General features: G+C 48.0%; 1 protein-coding gene across 3 annotated transcripts in view; it reads left to right on the top strand.

Annotated features, from left to right (window-relative positions):
* efcab11 (EF-hand calcium binding domain 11) overlaps positions 1-20,683 on the top strand; it is a 145,784-nt gene that overhangs the window by 29,664 nt on the left and 95,437 nt on the right. For all 3 annotated transcript variants that reach the window (XM_070877587.1, XM_070877585.1, XM_070877586.1), the window contains 3 exons: positions 3,311-3,359; positions 5,671-5,772; positions 8,437-8,527. In XM_070877587.1, coding sequence (XP_070733688.1) covers positions 3,311-3,359; positions 5,671-5,772; positions 8,437-8,527 — 242 coding nt within the window. The remainder of the gene's footprint in view (positions 1-3,310; positions 3,360-5,670; positions 5,773-8,436; positions 8,528-20,683) is intronic.

Genomic DNA, 20,683 nt, shown 5'->3' with positions numbered 1-20,683 from the left:
GCAGCAGAAGGCACATCAACCAATGGTGGAGCAATTTAAAATCGCAAATGCTCAAGAGGCCAGAATTCGAGGCGCGCAGCTATCTCGGAGGATTGTAGGGCTGGAGGAGGTTGCAGAGATGGGGAGGGGGCGAGTTCATAGTGGGATTTGAAAGCAAGTTTGAGAGTTTTAAGATCGAGGTGTTGCCGGACTGAGAGCCAATGCAGGTCAGTGAGGACGGGGTGATGGGTGACTGGGACTTGATGCGAGTTAGGACACGGGCAGCCGCGTTTTGGATGAACTCACTTTTCTGGAGGGTGGGAGGCCGGCTAGGAGACGGTCGGAATAGTCAATTCCTCTGACAACAGGGCTACTTGCAGCCAACAGCAAGGCTGGATTGTTTCCCAGGACCCAGAGGTGGTTTAACGTTTTCATGACTTGCACTGAATGAAGCTAGGTGTTTTAACCGCTTTGAACAGCAGATGGCGACCTTGTACTTCAATCAAACTTGAAAGTGGGCCCTGTTGAGAAAGACATCGACACAGGGACAGATTCAGCCGATCATTCCCCCTGCTACACAACAACAACTTTCATTTTATATAGCGCATTTAATGTACTAATATGTGTTAGCACCTTCACCTCTGAGTCAGAAGGTCGTGGGTTCAAGTCCCACTCCAGGGTCACCGGCACGGACCAGTTGGGCTGAATGGTCTGTTAATACCTATAACTATAAAATGGGAGAAATAATTTGATTTCCTCTGTAATCATAAAATGGTTACAGCACAGAAGACGTCACGACGTCCCAAAGCACTTTACAGCCAGTGAAGTACTTTTGAAGTGTAGTTACTGTTGTAATGCAGGAAACACAGCAGCCAATTTACGCACAGCAAGCTCCCACAAACAGCAATGTGATAATGACTAGATAATCTGTTTGTGATGGTGATTGGGGGATAAATATTGGCCAGGATACCAGGGATAACTCCCCTGTCATTGATCTTCTACGTCCACCTGAGAACAGACGGGGCTTCGGTTTAATGTCTCTTCCGAAAGACGGCACCTCCGACAATGCAGCACTCCCTCAGCGCTGCACTGGAGTGTCAGCCTGGATTTTTATACACGAGTCCCTGGAGTGGGACTTGAACCCACAACCTTCTCGCTCTGAGGTGAGTGTGCTACCCACTGAGCCATGGCTGACGTTGTAGCTGAAAGACATCCGTTGTTGAGTTTACCAAGAAGGCAAATATTGTTTGTTCCACAATCTTTTTTTAAAAGAAAAAACAACCATGGCTGAAATGGTGTTGGATTCTCTGGGATGTGAACATAAGAAATAGGAGCAGGAGTGTGCCATGTGGCCCCTTGAGCCTGCTCTGCCATTCACTACAGGGCTTTGGTGAGACCACACCTAATGTACTCTGCACGGTTTTGGTCGCCTTATTTTAAGGAAGAATCTACTTGCCTTAGAGGGGGTGCAACAAAGGTTCACTCGATTGATTCCTGGGATGAGGAGAGATTGAGTAGATTGGGCCTATACTCTTGAGTTTGGAAGAGAGAGGTGATCTCGCCGAAATGTGTCAAATAATTCGAGGGCTTGACAGGGTTGATGGTGAGAGGCTGTTTCCCCTGGCTGGAAAGTCTAGAACTAGGGGTCCCAGGATAAAGGATCGATCATTTAGGACTGAGATGAGAAGAAATGTAGTGATCTGCACATCAGTATAAACTATACTGTAATTTTAACTAATACCTGCAAATAAATATTGTATTTTTATCCATTTGAGGATACAGCGTTGCTAGCAAGGCCATCATTTAGTTGCCCTTGAGAAGGTAGTGGTGAGCCGCCACCTTAAACCGCTGCAGTCCGTGTGGTGAAGGTGCTCTCATAGTGCTGTTAGACACTTGCGTCTGCACACACTCTGAGGCCGAACTCCAAGCCATCGTCAACAACTTCACCAACACGAGCAACGGGCCTTACACTAAACATCCATAAGACAAAGGTCCTCTACCAACCTACCCCCGCCACAAAGCACTGCCTCCCCCCCGCCCCCCCCCCCCGCCCCCACCCGTTATCAGAATCCACGACGAGGGCCATTATCCATACCTCGGGAGCCTACTGTTAACCAGGGCAGACATTGACGATGAGGTCCAACACTGCCTCCAGTGCGCCAGTGTAGCCTTCGGTCGCCTGAGGAAGAGAGCGTTTGAAGACCAGGACCTCAAACCTGGTACCAAGCTCATGGTCTACAGGGCAGTGGTGATACCCACCTTCCTATGTGGCTGAGACGTGGACCATGTACAGCAGACGCCTCAAAGTGCTGGAGAAGTACCACCAGCACTGCCTCTGCAAGATCCTGCAAATCCACTGGGAGGATGGACGCACCAACGTCTTGAGTTCTCGCTCAGGCCAACATCCCCAGCATCGAAGCACTGACCACACTCGACCAGCTCAGTTGGGCGGGCCACATTGTTCGCATGCCCGACACGAGACTCCCAAAGCAAGCGCTTTACTCCGAACTTCTACACGGCAAGCGAGCCCCAGGTGGGCAGAGGAAACGTTTCAAGGACACCCTCAAAGCCTCCCTGATAAAGTGCAACATTCTCACCGACACCTGGGACTCCCTGGCCAAAGACCGCCCGAAGTGGAAGAAGAGCATCTGGTAAGGTGCTGAGCACCTCAAGTCCCATCGCCGAGAGCATGCAGAAACCAAGTGCAGGCAGCGGAAGGAGCGTGCGGCAAACCAGTCCCACCCTCCCTTTCCTTCAACCACTGTCTGCCCACCTGTGACAGAGACTGTAATTCCCATATTGGACTCCTCAGTCACCTGAGAACTCACTGAGTGGAAGCAAATCATCCTCGACTCCGAGGGACTGGTGATGACGATGATGGGGAGGGATCTCTCGGATTTTGACCCAGCGACGATGAATATACTTCCACCTCTGTCTGGTGTGTAGCTTGGAGGGGGACATGGAGATGGTGGTGTTCCCATGTGTCTGCTGCCCTTGTCCTTCTGGGTGGCAGAGGTCGTGGGTTTGGGAGGTGCTGCTGAAGAAGCCTTGGCGAGTTGCTGCAGTGCATCTTGTAGATGGGACACACTGCAGCCAGGGGGCGCCGGTGGTGGAGGGAGTGAATGTTGAAGGTGGTGGATGGGGTGCCAATCAAACGGACTGTTTTTTTGTCCTGGATGGTGTCGAGCTCCTTGAGTTTTAGAGCTGCACTCCAGGCAAGTGGAGAGTATTCCATCACACACCTGACTTGTGTGCTGTGGCAGTATGGTTGTCATCTTGAGAATTATTATACGTTGTACCACTTCAACATTTTTTGTATCACCTTTTGCAGCTGGAGACAGATATACTGATGGCTACAGTGCTGGAACACCATCTGCCAGGTAGTGTACCATCTAACATTTTCTGCTTAAAGGGAAAAATCTGCTTTGGGCAAGTTCAGAACATAGAATAGAATCACGGAATGGTTACAGCACAGTAGGAGGCCATTTGGCCTGTTGAGCCTGTGCCAACTCTCAGCTAGTTCCCCCTCCCTCGCCTTTCCCTGTAGCCATGCACATTTTTTTTCCTTCACATACTTATCCAATTCCCTTTTGACAGCAGTGATTTGAGTCTGCCTCCACCACCCTCTCAGGCCGTGCATTCCAGATCCTAACCACTCGCTGCGTAAAATAGTTTTTCCTCCTGTCGCCTTTTGGTTCTTTTGCCAATTACCTTAAATCTGTGTCCTCTGGTTCTCGACCCTTCCGCCAATGGGAACAGTTTCCCTCTCTCTCTCTACTCTGTCCAGACCCCTCATGATTTTGAACACCTCGATCAAATCTCCCCTCAACCTTCTCTGCTCGAAGGAGAACAACCCCAGCTTCTCCAGTCTATCCACGTAACTGAAGTCCCTCATCTCTGGAACCATTCTTGTAAATCTTTCCTGCACCCTCTCTAAGGCCTTCACATCCTTCCTAAAGTGTGGTGCCCAGAATTGGACACAATACTCCAGTTGAGGCAGACCCAATGTTTATACAGGTTCATCATCATTTCCACACTTTTGTACTCTATACCTCTATTCATGAAGCCCAGCATCCCGTAAGCCTTTCTCAACCTGCCCTGCCACCTTCAACCATTTGTGCACACATACCCCTCGGTGTCTCTGTTCATGCACCCCCTTTAGGATTGTACCATTTTAGTTTATAATTGCCTCATTCTTTCAACCAAAATATATCACTTCGCACTTTTCTGTGTCAAATTTCATCCGCCCATTCCACCAGCCTGTCTCTCTTCCTGAAGCCCATCACTCTCCTCCTCACTGTTCATGGTACTTCCAAGTTTTTTGTGTCCGCTTCACATTTTGAAATTGTGCCCTGTACACCCATGTCCGAGAACCGACCTGGGGAACACTGTGTACCTTCCTCCAGTCCGGAAAACAACCGTTCAGCACTGTTCTGACCAAGGATCATTGACCCGAAACGTTAACTCGCTTTCTCTCTCTCTCCACAGATGCTGCCTGACCCGCTGAGATTTCCAGCATTTACTGTTTTTATTCACCACTACTCTGTTTCCTGCCACTTAACCAATTTGGTAATCCTTGCTGCCATTGTCCCTTTTATTCCACGGGCTTCAACTTTATTATGTGGCACTTTGTCGAACGCCTTTTGGAAATCCATGTACACCACATCAAACACATTACCCTCATCAACCCTCTCTGCTACCTCATCAAAACATAGGAAATGCTAGAAGTAAAAAGACCACAGTCCATCTAGTTCGCCTTCTACCATCCTGGTAGTCGCGTAATAAAATGACATTGGTAAATTTTATGTCCACCTGTGAGGGTTTGGGGCGGTGGGGCGGGGTCTCAGTTTAACGGCTCCTCCGATAGTGCAGCGCTCCCTGAGTGGGATTTGAACCCACAACCTCCTGACTCTGAGCCACAGGCTGACACTGGAAAGTGGATGTTAATCGTCGGGATGCTGATTGCTGCTGGGCCTAACCCATTGCCTGCTTGAATTCTTTTGAGCCACAATGTTAAGTTGACTGTACTGTGTCGCATTAACTTTCCAAAAATAAAAAAAGCATTGTTTGCATTAATGCTCGTGGTTATCGTGGAGTGCTGCTGAGAGTAAATGGTTTGGGTGCTCCCTTTGTAACCGAGCCTCTGATTAAAGGCCTTTCCTCATTGTCGGCTGTCATACAGCAGCCTTAAAGCTGATCGATACTGATCAGTGTCACTGCTGTAATGATGCGGCAGAAACAGCCCAGATCGCCCTAAACAAATAATACTGCACCAGCGAGGGCAGAGGAGCTTCAACCCAAGTATTCGGTTTACAGGTTGGCTGGCTTGCTTAAATTTTGTAAATCTGTTTAAATTGAACAAATTGTGGCGGCTCGTTTGTGTGTGTATATATATATATTTTTTACCATTTATTCCTGGGATGTGGGCATCGTTGGCCAGGCCGGCATTTATTGCCCATCCCCAATTGCCCCTTGAGAAGGAGGTGGTGAGCCGTTGCCTTGAACCGCTGCAGTCCGTGTGGTGAAGGTGCTCCCACAGTGCTGTTGGGTAGGGAGTTTCCGGATTTTGACTCAGAAGAGAAGGAGGGGGTGGACGAGGAGTGGGGGGGGGCGGGGGGGGAGGAGGAGGAAAGAGAGAGAGAGAGCTTGTGCAGACAGCTCACCTGTTTATTTACCTGCCCCTGTTTGCAGGCCTGCCCCCGGATCAATTCACCAACCTCATGAGCAGGAAGAAGGCAACCCAAGACCACCACGACGAGATGAGGCAGATCTTCTCGGCGTTTGACGCACACTGTAAGCTTCAGTGCCTTGTTGGACGCCGCCAATTGCCGCTAAATGTTGGAGCCACTTTTCCCGTCCCTGACACGAGCAGTTTAACAGGTGCCGGGAGAAAAACTGGTGCAGAGGCTGTGTCGGGCAGCTTATCTCCATTTGTCAGATTCCACATGTACGCTGACGACACCCAGCACTACCTCACTGCCACTTCTCTCGACCCCTCCACGGTCTATAAATTGTCAGATTGCTTGTCTGACATCCAGTACTGGACGATCAGAAATTTTCTCCAATGAAATATTGGGAAGACCGCAGTTCCCTAGTCACTGATTTTATTTATTTTATTTTTCTTTATATATATATATTAATTTGGCTAGGTGTTAAATTTATCTGTTTTGTCTTGTGTGAAGCACCTTGGGACGTCGTTCTATGTTAAAGGCGCTATATAAATATATGTTGTTGCCGTCTCAGATCAAAACTGCAGCAGTCTTTGTCTGGATGCAGTTGTTAAAATGGTAAGCGAACGACTGAATACTATGTGCCTTTCTTGGTTCATTGAGCAGAGAAAGCTGACAGCAGATTTGATGGAGGTGTTTATTAAAGGTTCTGATTAGGTTTTTTTATTCGTTCCTGGGATATTGGCAAGACCGGCATTTATTGCCCATCCCTAATTACCCTTGAGAAGGTGGTGGTGAGCCGCTGCCTTGAACCGCTGCAGTCTGTGTGGTATAAATTGTGAACAGTGGTCCCAGCACTGATCCTTATGGAACGCCACTGCCAGTGTACCACAAAGATTAGTGGGAAAGCGGGTTGTGTAGAGGACACAGAGAGGCTGCAAGGAGATTTAGATAGGTTAAGCGAATGGGCTAAAGTTTGACAGATGGAATACAATGTCGGAAAGTGTGAGGTCATCCACCTTGGGGGGGGGGGGGGGGGAAGGAAAACAGTAAAAGGGAATATTATTTGAATGGGGAGAAATTACAACATGCTGAGGTGCAGAGGGACCTGGGGGTCCTTGGGCATGAATCCCAAAAAGTTAGTTTGCAGGTGCAGCAGGTAATCAGGAAGGCGAATGGAATGTTGGCCTTCATTGCGAGAGGGATGGAGTACAAAAGCAGGGAGGTCCTGCTGCAACTGTACAGGGTATTGGTGAGGCCGCACCTGGAGTACTGCGTGCAGTTTTGGTCACCTTACTTAAGGAAGGATATACTAGCCTTGGAGTGGGCACAGAGACGATTCACTCGGCTGATTCCGGAGATGAGGGGGTTACCTTGATGATAGATTGAGTAGACTGGGTCTTTACTCGTTGGAGTTCAGAAGGATGAGGGGTGATCTTATAGAAACATTTAAAATAATGAAAGGGATAGACAAGATAGAGGCAGAGAGGTTGTTTCCACTGGTCGGGGAGACTAGAACTAGGGGGCACAGCCTCAAAATACAGGGGAGCCAATTTAAAACCGAGTTGAGAAGGAATTTCTTCTCCCAGAGGGTTGTGAATCTGGAATTCTCTGCCCAAGGAAGCAGTTGAGGCTAGCTCATTGAATGTATTCAAGTCACAGATAGATAGATTTTTAACCAATAAGGGAATTAAGGGTTACGGGGAGAGGGCGGGTAAGTGGAGCTGAGTCCACGGCCAGATCAGCCATGATCTTGTTGAATGGCGGGGCAGACTTGAGGGGCTAGATGGCCTCCTCCTGTTCCTAATTCTTAAGTTCTTATGTTCTTGTGTAATAGCTACCTTGTACCCCTACTCTCTGCTTTCTGTCTTGAAGCCAGCTAGCGATCCATTCTGCTACTTGTCCCCTGACTCTGCATTCTCTGATCTTGTCCATCAGTCTATTATGGGGTATCTTATCGAAGGTCTTTTGAAAATCTAGATAAATTACATCTACTGCATTACCCTCATCTACTCTGTTACCTCTTCAAAAAATTCAATGGGGTTGGTCAAGCAAGACTTTCTCTTTGAAATCCATGCTGACTATTCATTATACTTTTGGTCTCTAGATGTTCTATTTTCTCCTTTTAGTAGGGATTCCATTATTTTTCCTATCACTGATAAGCTGCCGGGTCTATAATTCCCTGGACATGTTCTATTTCCCTTGTTAAATATTGATATTAGGTTAGCTATCCACTAGTCCTCTGGCACTACACCTTTTTCTAACGAATTGTTAAGTATGTGTAGTAATGCCTCTGCTATCTCTTCCCTAGATTCTTTCAAAATGCGTGGATACAATCCATCCGGACCAGGGGTTTTATAGTGTTTAGGATTTGGGATGGACTGCAAATCAATAGTAGCCTTCAAAAGGGAATTGGATAACTACTTGATGGAGAAAGTATTGCCGGGATATGGGGAAGGAGCGGGGGAGTGGGACTGAGTCGATGGCTCTTCGAAAGAGCCGGCGCAGACTCGATGGGCCGAATGGCCTCCTGTGCAGTACTGTTCGACGATTCAGTGGGGTGCTCGACGATCTCCTGTGCCTTCAATTGAAAGGGTCATAAGGCGGTGGATGATTGCGGAGAAATTACAGCACAGAAACGGGCCGTTCGTCCCAACTGGTCTATGCTGCACCAGAGCTGCCTCCCACCCCTCTTCACCTCGCCCTACCGAGGCCCTGAGCTTCGCAATTTCTTGGGACGTTAAAGGCGCTATATAAATGCAATTATTTTCTTTAATCTCACTCGCAGGTCGTGGGTTTTTGATGGTGGAGGATTTTAAACGGGCGTTTGCAGATGTCACACCCCACCTGCCTGAACAAACCGTGCTCGAAGCCTTCAGGTAAGCGGCCGCAAGTAAACTCCATGGAATAAGGCAGCGAAACCGCCTCTCTGCTGGGGTGGGCCAAACCCTGTGTCTGTCCGTGGCTCTCCCTTCGGAACACATAGGACCAAGGTCCATCTCGTTCGCCTTCTACCGCCCTGGCCATCACATGATGCAACGATAATGGAGTTGTTGACTAACCCTAACAATCAATTCTATAACAGCTATCAACATCAAGTGGGCTCCAGGCCCGCTCCAGAGACTTGAGCATAAAAATCTAGGCTGACGCTCCCACTGCAGTACTGGGGGAGTACTGCACTGTCAGAGGTGCCATCTTTCGGATGAGACATTAAAGCGAGGCCCCGTCTGCGCTCGGGTGGACGTGAAAGATCCCGTGGCACTTTTCGAAGAGGAGCGGGGCAGCTTGGTCAGAGAGGTTTTAAGGAGAGAGAAGCCGAGAGGTTTAGGGAGGAAATTCCAGAGCTTGGGGCCTAGACAGGGCAGGCACGGCCACCAATGATGGAGCAATGGAAATCGGGGAGGCGAAAAAGGCCTGCGTTGGAGGAGTGCAATATCTCGGGGGTTTGTAGGGCTGGAGGAGACACGGAGGAGCGAGGCCTTGGAGGGATTTGAAAACAAGGATGCGAATTTTAAAAGATATGGAGTTGTAGCAAGTGACTAAATTTGCTGGGGATTTTCGTTATACCATTTGAAGATACCCTTTCGAGATCAGAAATTTCTGTATTATCATTAGTGTGGATGTTTATTGGCAGATATAAAAAAAAATATAGTTCTAGGGATCCGCAGGGAAAACCAGTGTCTTCAAAGAAAATCTTCAGTCAATCACCAGCCTTCAATTGTTGACTAACTTTGGGTCTGCGCTAGGCATTCTCTTGGCTTCAGTGTCAACGGATTCTCCCTTAGGCGGACCCTATCCCCCACTGAGGAAGGATTGGATAAGCTGGGGTTGCTTTCTTTGATCAGAGGAAGCGGAGGGGAAATTTAATTGAGGGGCCTAGATAGAGTGGATAGGAAGGACCTATTTCCCTTAGCAGAGGGGTCAATATCCAGAGGGCATAGATTTCAAGTAATTGGTAGAAGGTTTAGACGGGAGTCGAGGAGAACTTTTTTCCACCCAGAGGGTGGTGGGGGTCTAGAACTCACTGCCTGAAAGGGTGGTAGAGGCAGAAACCCTCATCACGTTTAACAAGTACATGGATGTGCACCTGCAGTGCTGTAACCTACAGGGCTACGGACCAAGAGCCGGAAAGTGGGACTAGGCTGGATAGCCTCTTTTTCGGCCGGCACCAATACAATGGGCCGAATGGCCTCCTTCTGTATCGTAAATTTCTATGATCGGCCTTTCGTATCCAATATCTAGTTGAGCAGTAGCATGGCCTCGAAGCCGGAACAATGGGGACCCCGCATTGTGTGTGCGTTGGATACTGGGATCTTGCAAGTGCCACCTCCTGCAGTTCTCCTATCTTCCAGAGGGTGGAGCAATAACTCTGGGCATGAGGCCAATTGTGAATTGACAAACTGGTTTATTTTACATGAAATACATGAATGAACGGTTTTCACAATGAAATTTGCCTATTATCCCTTGTCACATCAAAAATAACCGAATTATGCAAACATTGCCCTTGGGTACTCGTGCTAAAGGTCTGAATCAACGTCCTGAATAACTTGTGTTCCTGGGAGTTAACTATATGCAAATCAAATTTAATTTCATTACATGGTAATCTAGATTAACCCCAAAATCTCTGAAGGACCAAATAGGCTAAAGTCTTGAATTTTTAAAAAATTCATTCATGGGATGTGGGCATCACTGGCAAGGCCAGCATTTATTGCCTTTAAGGGGCTCGCTAGGCTATTTCAGAGGGAAGTTAAGAGTCAACCACTTTGCTGTGGGTCTGGAGTCACATATAGGCCAGACCGGGTAAGGGCAGTAGATTTCCTTCCTGAAAGTAGATTTTAAAGTAATTGATAGGAGGTTTTGAGGGGAAATGTTTTCACCCAGAGGGTGGGTGGGGTGGGGGGGTCTGGAATCGCTGCCCGAAAGGGTGGTAGAGGCAGAAACCCTCACCACTTTAGTACTTGGATGTGCACTTGAAGTGCTGTAACCTACAGGGCTAGGGACCAAGAGCTGGAAAGCGGGATTAGGCTGGATAGCTCTTGGTCGACTAGCGCAGACACACTGAGCTGAAATGGCCTCCTTCTGTGCTGTAAATTTCTATGATTAGTCCAGGCCTCTGGATTACTAGTCCAGTAACATAACCACTATGCTACCGTTCCCACATGTGACACCGATGTCGTTGCTCGGGTGTCGTCCAGATTACAAAAGGCCCAAAGTTTTTTTTTATAGAAAGTACACGAATGCCTGTCTCTCTCCATCCATTGCCCAAATTCCATTCTCGGAAATCACCAACTTCAAAGTCCATGTATTCCAGTAATTCGTTACTTTCAGAGGGAGACAGACAATCCCCCTCCCCTTTTTCCCTTTGTGCAAGATCCATTCCGGGCTGTCCCTCACTGCCTTGTATGGGATACTAAATAGATTGTCACCCAATCATGGTCTATGTTCCTGCCCTATCAGGAGCTGCCTAACTTATTAACCACTCCAGAGACTTGAGCACAAAAATCCAGGCTGACATTCCCAATGCAGTGCTGAGGGAGCGCTGCACTGTCGGAGGTGCCATCTTTCGGATGAGACGTTAATCCCAGCCCCCGTCTGCTCTCTCTCAGGGATGTAAAAGATCCCACGGCACTATTTTGAAGAAGAGCAGGGGGGTTATCCCCGGTGTCCTGGGGCCAATATTTATCCCTCAATCAACATAACATAAAAAACAGATTATCTGGTCATTATCACATTGCTGTTTGTGGGAGCTTGCTGTGCGCAAATTGACTGCTGCGTTTCCGACATTACAACAGTGACTACAGTCCAAAAGTACTTCATTGGCTGTAAAGCGCTTTGGGACGTCCTGAAGTTGTGAAAGGCGCTATATAAATGCAAGTTCGTTCTTTCGATAACATCCTTTCTAACTTCTGACGGACGACGGCATTCATAGTGAAGCCAGGAAACCTTCGGAGATTTCAATTCAGCATCTTCTGTTTCTCTTCCCCCGCACACCCCCCCCCCCCCCTCCCCCCAATTTGCTGCACAGGTTTATATTGAATTTCAATTATGGTTACCCAGACTAATTTACTCCACTTAATTTTGCTGTGGCTGTTTACATGTTGCTAATTTGTGGAGGTGGGAATTGACAAAAGCTGTTTACAGTTCACATTTTGCCTGCGTTCACTCAGAAACCTAGGCATGCTAGCGACTGGTATTGTCCGAATTTAACTCTCCCCAGCCAGCCGCAGTCCACTTGGGTAAGGTTACCCTCCTGGGGGTGGGGATGGGGGGGGAGGGGGTGGGTGATTGATTAAAATAATGAAGGGATTCGATCGAGTAGATGCAGAGAAGCTATTGCCTCTGCTGGGGGAATGCAGAACCAGGGGACACAATCTTAAAATTAGAGCCAGGCAGTTTAAACAGTGAAATCAGGAAGCACTTTTTCCACAGAGAGGATGGTGGCAATCTGGAGCACTACACTCACCCTCAAATGGCCCTGGATGTGGGGGGTCAGTTTAAAATTATAAGACACAAGAACATAAGAAATAGGAGTAGGCCATATGGCCCCTTGAGCCTGCTCCGCCATTTAATACGATCATGGCTGATTGGATCATGGACTCAGGTCCACTTCCCTGTCTGCTCCCCATAACCCCATATTCCCTAATCAGTTAAGAAACTCTCTATTTCTGTCTTAAATTTATTCAATGTCCCGGCTTCCACAGCTCTCTGAGGCAGCGAATTCCACAGATTTACAATCCTCAGAGAAGAAATTCCTTCTCATCTCAGTTTTAAATGGGCGTGATCCCTTATTCTAAAATCATGCTCCCCAGTTCTAGTCTCCCCTATCACTGGAAACATCCTCTCTCAACCGCCTTGTCAGTCCCCTCATAATCTTATATGTTTCGATAAGATCACCTCTCATTCTTCTGAATTCCAATGAGTAGAGGCCCAACCTACTCAACCTATCCTCATAAGTCAAACTCCTCATCCCCGGAATCAACCTCGTGAACCTTCTCTGAACTGCCTCCAAAGCAAGTATATCCTTTCTTAAATATGGAAACCAAAACTGCACGCAGTATTCCAGGTGTGGCCTCACCAATACCTTGTATAGCTGTAGCAAGACTTCCCTGCTTTTATACTCCATCCCATTTGCAATAAAGGCCAAGATAACATTGGCCTTCCTGATCACTTGCTGTACCTGCATACTATCCTTTTGTGTTTCATGCACAAGTAACCCCAGGTCTCGTTGTACTGCAGCACTTTGCAATCTTTCTCCATTTAAATAATAACTTGCTCTTTGATTTTTTTTCTGCCAAAGTGCATGACCTCACACTTTCCAACATTATACTCCATCTGCCAAATTTTTGCCCACTCACTTAGTCTGTCTATGTCCTTTTGCAGGTTTTTTGTGTCCTCCTCACACATTGCTTTTCCTCCCATCTTTGTATCGTCAGCAAACTTGGCTACGTTACACTCAGTCCCTTCTTCCAAGTCTTTAATATAGATTGTAAATAGTTAGGGTCCCAGCACTGATCCCTGCGGCACCCCACTAGTTACTGGTTGCCAATCAGAGAATGAATCATTTATCGCGACTCTCTGTTCTCCATCCAGGGGAAACAACCTCTCGGCATCTACCCTGTCAATCTCCTTCAGAATTGCGTATGTTTTAATGAAATCACCTCTCGTGTGGTGAAGGTGCTCCTACAGTGCTGTTAGGGAGGGAGTTCCAGGATTTTGACCCAGCGACGATGAAGGAACAGCAATTGTACGTCTAAGTCAGGATGGTATGTGACTTGGAGGAGACCATGGAGGTGATGGTGTTCCCATGGTAAGGGTATTGAGTAATGGTCGTGGGCCGCCCTGACCTGTGTGGGAACACCACCGCAGGCCGGGATTATAAATAGAGCTAGAGCGCCGGGCCCTGGAACAACGTGGTGGAGGGTACGGGGCATAGAAGAGCCCAGGGCCCAGGGGCAGCACGGACCTGCCCACACTGCGATATGTGTGCGCACTAGGTCCATGCAGCAGAGCTGTCTCCAGTCGTCCTGGTTAACCCTTGCCACTGGATAAAGGCCTAGCTCTGTCAGGCCACTATGGTGGCTGGTGTGCAACGGTCACCGCACGTTAAAAAAAATCCACGCACAGACATCTTCCACCCCTTCAATTGGAGTTCAGGACTGGAACATCTGGCCCTTCATTGAAACATCTATGAACTCATGTGGAAGCAAGTCATCCTCGTTCGCCTATGATTGAGTAACATGGAACCAAGGCGGGTAAATGGAGTTGAGGCACAGATCAGCTGTGATCTGATTGAATGACTGAACAGGCTCGAGGGGCCGAATGGCCAACTCCTGTTCCGGTCTGGTGCTTTTCTGCTCATTTTTGCTTTCGGACTTTGGGAGAGTGGTGTTTCTGCACCCTCTGCCCCCGTTTTAAACTGCGGCATTATCCTGGGGTCTGAGTAGATCTGTCGGAGACCGGTTCTGGGGTGGACGGGGGTGGGGTGTGGGGATGCGAGGCTGTGAACTTCAGGGCTAGGATCAAATTGCGTGCAGTGGGCGGTCAGAGAATTTGGCATTGAGCTATTTTGGCACAGCCCAAATAAACTGGCGCGTCTCTGCCCTTTTCATTCTTTGCTGTTTCCAAGGAACTAGTTGGCTGCACTTTCGAAGTTTCCAGTTTAAAAAAAAAAAATAACAAAATAAATAGTTAAATGGATAGTTTAGCACAGTTAGACACACAGACCGACCTGTACAGAATATGGGACCTAACCAAAGTCCCCCTAGCTCTCGTGCCCCTTTACCGAGCTGTGCCATCTGGCTCTGACCCAATGCATTTTAAATGACTATACCTGTGCGCCCAGTTAGTCTGTCGATATGCCCTGCTGTAACATCTGTCAGATATATACACCAGGACTATATCGGTGTCAAACAGCGTGCCAGTTTTTCTCTCTTTTCTTGCACTGTATTAAAATATATTTTACATTTGCTTGCACTTGGACCATTAGTTGCCAAATGGTCGCAATTAATCCTGTTCCAACTGTTATTATTTTCAGTTGGTTGAAATACATTTCTTGGGAGACGGGTGAAGGCGGAGCACAGTGAGATGGTGGCAAACTGACCTGGGAATTATTTGGCAGGAGCCCGATACCTCTGTCTGCTTCCTGTCGCAGCTCCTTGCTGCGCAGGGTGAGGCCATTCAGCCCCTCGGGACTGTTCTATTCAATTCTAGTGTCAGCTGTGGCTCAGTGGGTAGCACCACTCTCCTCTGAACCCGAAGGTTGTGGGTTCAAGTCCCACTCCAGGGGCTTGAGCATCAAAACAATCTCGGCTGACATTGCAGCGCAATGCTGAGCGAGCGCTGCACTGTCGGAGGTGCCGGCTTTTGGCTGAGACGTCACACCAAGGTCCTGCCTGCTCTCTCAAAAACGTGAAAGATCCCATGGTGCTATTTTCGAAGAAGAGCAGGGGAGTTATCCCCCCCCCCGTGTCCTGGGCCAATATTAATCCCTCAAACAACATCATTAAAAAAAAAAATGATTTGGTCATTCTCATTGCTGTTTGTGGGAGCTTGCTGTGCGCAAATTGGCTGCCGCGTTTCCTATCATCATCATAGGCGGTCCCTCAAACGAGGATGACTTGCTTCCACATGAGTTCACAGATGTTTCAATGAAGGACCCGATGTTCCAGTCCTGAACTCCAATACTTGGAGCAGCTCGCACTGGAGGTTGAAGTGGTATGCCCTTCCAGCTCTTTTATAGCCTGACCTGCGGAGCTGTTCTCTTCCCAGGCCGGGGGCCATGATGTTCCAGGGCCCGCGTTTCCTCCATTGCAACAGTGACTGCACGCCAGAAAAGTACTTCGCTGGCTGCAAAGTGCTTTGAGACGTCCGGTGGTCGTGAAAGGCGCTATGTAAATGCAAGTCTTTCAATTAGATCGTGGCTCATCTGTAGTCCCAACGGATGAATGCAATCTCTGGCTGCGGGCAACGTGGGGAGGGCAGTATTTAGTGCCCTGTTACACTCCCCACCTTCCTGAGTAGCAATGCTGTCTATTTGTGGGATGGTGGTGCAGGATGACATGCAATGGCACAGTCCCAGCACTGCCCCTCCAACTGAGCAGCTTGTTGGGCCATTTTTTGAAGGGTCTTGACAGTTAACCAGGACTGGAGTCACATGTAGGCCAGACTGGTTAGGGAAGTTTCATGCTAGTCGCCGTCATGACTGTTGTCGAGCAAAAAAAAAGAACGGGATGTATAAGTTTGCAAGAATGTGTGTGTATATTCTGCCTTTTTATAAAGGGAAAGGACAAGAGCAGCGTTTTGTTGAGTTTAAAATCTTAAAGGGCCGACCCATCCAAATAGGAAAGGCACCAATCTCCCCGGGGTTGGGAGAGATTGCTGCGGAGGTTTGTTTTCTCGCTCCCATTGTGCGACAAGTGTTAAGATGACGGCAGCTGTCCGACGAGAAGCGATGGGACAGCAGAGCGCGGGGCTGGCTGCGTGTCTAACTGGAGTTCTCCCTGGTGTCCCGGGCCAAGGTTCGTCCCTCAATCCACATCATTAAAACAGATGTTCCAATGGTGATCATCACGTTGCTGTTTGTGGGATCTTGCTATGTACGCAGCTTGGTTGCCAACAGTGACTGCACTGTAAAGATGTACCTCATTGGCTGTAAAAGCGCTTTGGGGCATCCTGGGGTCGTGAAAGATAGGAAATGCAAGTCTTTTTTCCTTTCATCATCATAGGCGGTCCCTCGAGCGAGGATGACTTGCTTCCACGAGGGTTCACAGATGTTTCAGTGAAGGACTCGATTTTCCAGTCCTGAACCCCAGTTGAGGGGGTGGAAGATGCCTGTGCGTGAATTATTTTAACGTGCGGTGGCCGTTGCACACCAGCCACCACACGGGCTTGACAGAGCTCGGTCTTGGTCCAGTAGCAAGGGTTACCCAAGACGACTGGAGACCAGCTCTGCTGCACGGACCTAGTGTGCACACATATCGCAGTGTGGGCTGGTCCGTGCTGCCCCTGGGCCCTCGCCTCTTCTGGGCCCCGAACACTCATTCGCCGCACCTTCGCCCACGATGTTTAAGAGCCTGGCGCTCCAGCTCGATTTATAGCCCCGACCTGCGGTGGTGATCTCACTCTAACTCTGTACTGGAGCACAATTGGGTGTGTGTGTGTGTCTGTATCTGTGCGTGTAATTCCTTCCTCACTGCGAAGATTCAGCCTTGAGGTAAACCTTTAAAGTAGGCAGATTATAGGGGCATGCAAGACCTTTACTTCCGACACTTTGCTTTCACCAATCACACCCTGTACACATGTGGGTTAGACAAAGGCAATCGCGCCTGTCTGTTGAATTGTTTTCTGCGTGCTATAAATAACCTGTTCTCTCACACTTGTGTGGTTTTTTTTTTCCCCTGCTTTGTCCCCCTCCACGTTTCTCCTCCAGTGGGGCAGGGCAACAGAGCACCATCACTTGCAACTTCATTCTAAAAGCAATGGATTTGATTTCCTTTAAGGAGAACGGGCCTGGAAGCACGGTCCCCATGGGCACGTGCGAGGTGGGGCCCCCACAGGTTCCGGGTTTAGGTTTGCGAAGCGCGTGCGCCTAAACCCGGCACTTGCAATCTGTCCAAAAAATCTCTTGACACATCGCACGCACGCGGCAGTAAAGGGTCTCTGTGGGCGGAGATTTGGGCGCTCTGCCTGACTCCTGCCCAGTGAGTGAGTGTCCTTCAAATTCTTACACCTGGTAACCAGCGTAAGAGTTTAAAAAAATATAGAAAAATAAAATATCACTAATTTATATATTTAAAAACCCTGTCCATTAAAGTGAGTATAGTTTTAGACCTGTTGAAACATTTTTTTTAAAAATGTCAATTAAATGTTTGTATAAAATATTTAATTAAATTGCATTTTAGTTCATTTTAAATATGTAATGTGTGTATTTTTAAAAATGTATTTTCATTGTGTTTTTGGCAGTATTCCCATTCATACATTCCGTACATACGGAATTACCATAAGTATGAATGGGGATTCCCCCTATTCTGATAGGTTGGGCCGGCCCACGTGATCCCGGAGATCCACACGAAATCCGTACACTCCTGGGATACGTGACCTTCGCGTAGAACCCCAGGACCACAAGTCGCCAAACATCCGGGACCACCAGGTGCTTTCGCAGAAATTATTGCGGTCGGAGGCAGCCGCCCACGGGAAGCCTCCGGCCACAAATCCTGGGCCAATGTTCTTCCAAACCAGAGTGTTTCAAAGGCTGAGCACGCATCTGTGGTTCTGTTCTCGCCTGAGTCACAAGATTGTGGGTTCAAGCCCCAGTCCCGAGACCGGAGCACAATCCACTGCCAGTGCAGTACTGAGAGTTGGCCACTGTCGGAGGTGCCGTCTTTCGGATGAGGCATTAAAACCGAGGCCCCGTCTGCTCTCGGGTGGACGTGAAAGATCCTGTGGCTCTCTTTGAAGAGCAGCAGGGGAGTTCTTCCAGCCAATGTTTATCCCTCAATCCACATTGTTGAAACAGATTGTAGTCAAGGGGCTGTAGGGGGGGAGGAACTTAACACAATCACAATCACTAAGGAGGTGGTACTCAGTAAGATAATGGGACTAAAGGGGATTGCATCCTAGGGTCTTGAGAAGTAGCGGCAGGGATTGTGGATGCATTGGTTGTAATTTACCAAAATTCCCTGGATTCTGGGGAGGTCCCAGAACATTGGAAAACTGTAAATGTAACGCCTCTATTTAAAAAAGGAGGCAGACAAAAAGCAGGAAACTATAGACCAGTTAGCCTAACATCTGTGGTTGGGAAGATGTTGGAGTCCATTATTAAAGAAGCAGTAGCAGGACATTTGGAAAAGCAAAATTCGGTCAGGCAGTCAGCATAGATTTATGAAGGGGAAGTCATGTTTGACAAATTTGCTGGAGCTCTTTGAGGATGTAACGAGCAGGGTGGATAAACATAGAAACCTAGAAAATAGGTGCAGGAGTAGGCCATTCGGCCCTTCGAGCCTGCACCGCCATTCAATGAGTTCATGGCTGAACATGCAACCTCAGTACCCCATTCCTGCTTTCTCGCCATACCCCTAGTAGTAAGGGGGAAACCAGTGGATGTGGTGTATTTGGACTTCCAGAAGGCATTTGACACGGTGCCATCATCATCATCATCATCGGCAGTCCCTCGGAATCGAGGAAGACTTGCTTCCACTCCTGAAGTGAGTTCTTTGGTGGCTGAACAGTCCAATACAAGAGCCACAAGCTGTCACAGGTGGGACAGATAAATGGAGTGGCAGATGCCTGTGCGTGAGTTCTTTCAACATGGGGTGGTCTTGCACAGCGGCTACCACACGGGCTTAGCTGAGCGAGGTCTTGATCCAGTGGCAAGGTGCCACATAAAAGGTCACTGCACAAGATAAAAGTTCACGGGGTTGGAGGTAATATGTTAGCATGGATAGGGGATTGGCTAACTACAGAAAACAGAGAGTTGGGATAAATGGTTCATTTTCTGGTTGACAACCAGTAACTAGTGGGGTGCCACAGGGATCAGTGCTGGGACCCCAACTATTTACAATATATTAACGACTTGGAAGAAAGGGCTGAGTGTAATGTAGCCAAGTTTGCTGATGATACAAGGATGGGAGGAAAAGCAATGTGTGAGGAGGACACACAAAATCTGCAAAAGGACATAGGCTAAGTGAGTGGGCAAAAATTTGGCAGATGGAGTATAATGTTGGAAAGTGTGAGGTCATACACTTTGGCAGAAAAAAATCAAAGAGCAAGTTATTATTTAAATGGAGAAAGATTGCAAAGTGCCGCAGTACAGCAGGACCTGGGGGTACTTGTGCATGAAACACAAAAGGATGGTATGCAGGTACAGCAAGTGATCAGGAAGGCCAATGGAATCTTGCCCTTTATTGCAAAAGGGAATGGAGTATAAAAGCAGGGAAGTCTTGCTACAGCTGTACAGGATATTGGTGAGGCCACACCTGGTGCACTAAAGGGCATGATCTTAAAATAGGGGGCCACCCGTTAAAAACAGATGAGGAGGAATTTCTTCTCTGAGGGTTGTAAATCTATGGAATTCGCTGCCTCAGAGAGCTGTGGAAGCTGGGACATTGAATAAATTTAAGACAGAAATAGACAGTTTCTTGAACGATAAGGGGTTATGGGCAGCGGGCAGGAAAGTTGAGCTGAGTCCATGATCAGATCAGCCATGATCGTATAGAATGGCAGAGCAGGCTTGAAGGGCCGTATGGCCTACTCCTGCTCCTATTTCTTATGTTCTTATGATCTGGTCGTTATCACATTGCAATTTGTGGGAGCTTGCTGTGCAAATTGCCATGTTTTCCCACATTACAGTTCAAAAGTATTTCATAGACATAGAAACATAGAAAATAGGTGCAGGAGTAGGCCATTCGGCCTTTCGAGCCTGCACTGCCATTCAATGAGTTCATGGCTGAACATGCAACCTCAGTACCCCAATCCTGCTTTCTCGCCATACCCCTTGATCCCCCTGGTAGTAAGGACTTCATCTAACTCCTTTTTGAATATATTTAGTGAATTGGCCTCAACAACTTTCTGTGGTAGAGAATTCCACAGGTTCACCACTCTGAGTGAAGAAGTTTCTCCTCATCTCAGTCCTAAATGGCTTACCCCTTATCCTTAGACTGTGACCCCTGGTTCTGGACTTCCCCAACATGGGAACATTCTTTCTGCATCTAACCTGTCTAAACCCGTCAGAATTTTCAACATTTCTATGAGATCCCCTCTCATTCTTCTGAACTCCAGTGAATACAAGCCCAGTTGATCCAGTCTTTCTTGATAGGTCAGTCCCACCATCCCGGGAATCAGTCTGGTGAACCTTCGCTGCACTCCCTCAATAACAAGAATGTCCTTCCTCAAGTTAGGAGACCAAAACTGTACACAATACTCCAGGTGTGACCTCACCAATGCCCTGTACAACTGTAGCAACACCTCCCTGCCCCTGTACTCAAATCCCCTCGCTATGAAGGCCAACATGCCATTTGCTTTCTTAACCGCCTGCTGTA

Source organism: Pristiophorus japonicus, chromosome 4 (assembly GCF_044704955.1).
Source record: "Pristiophorus japonicus isolate sPriJap1 chromosome 4, sPriJap1.hap1, whole genome shotgun sequence".
NCBI classification, from domain to species: domain Eukaryota; kingdom Metazoa; phylum Chordata; class Chondrichthyes; family Pristiophoridae; genus Pristiophorus; species Pristiophorus japonicus.
The sequence above is the reverse complement of the archived record's forward strand: the minus strand, read 5'-3'. Positions and strand labels throughout refer to the sequence as shown.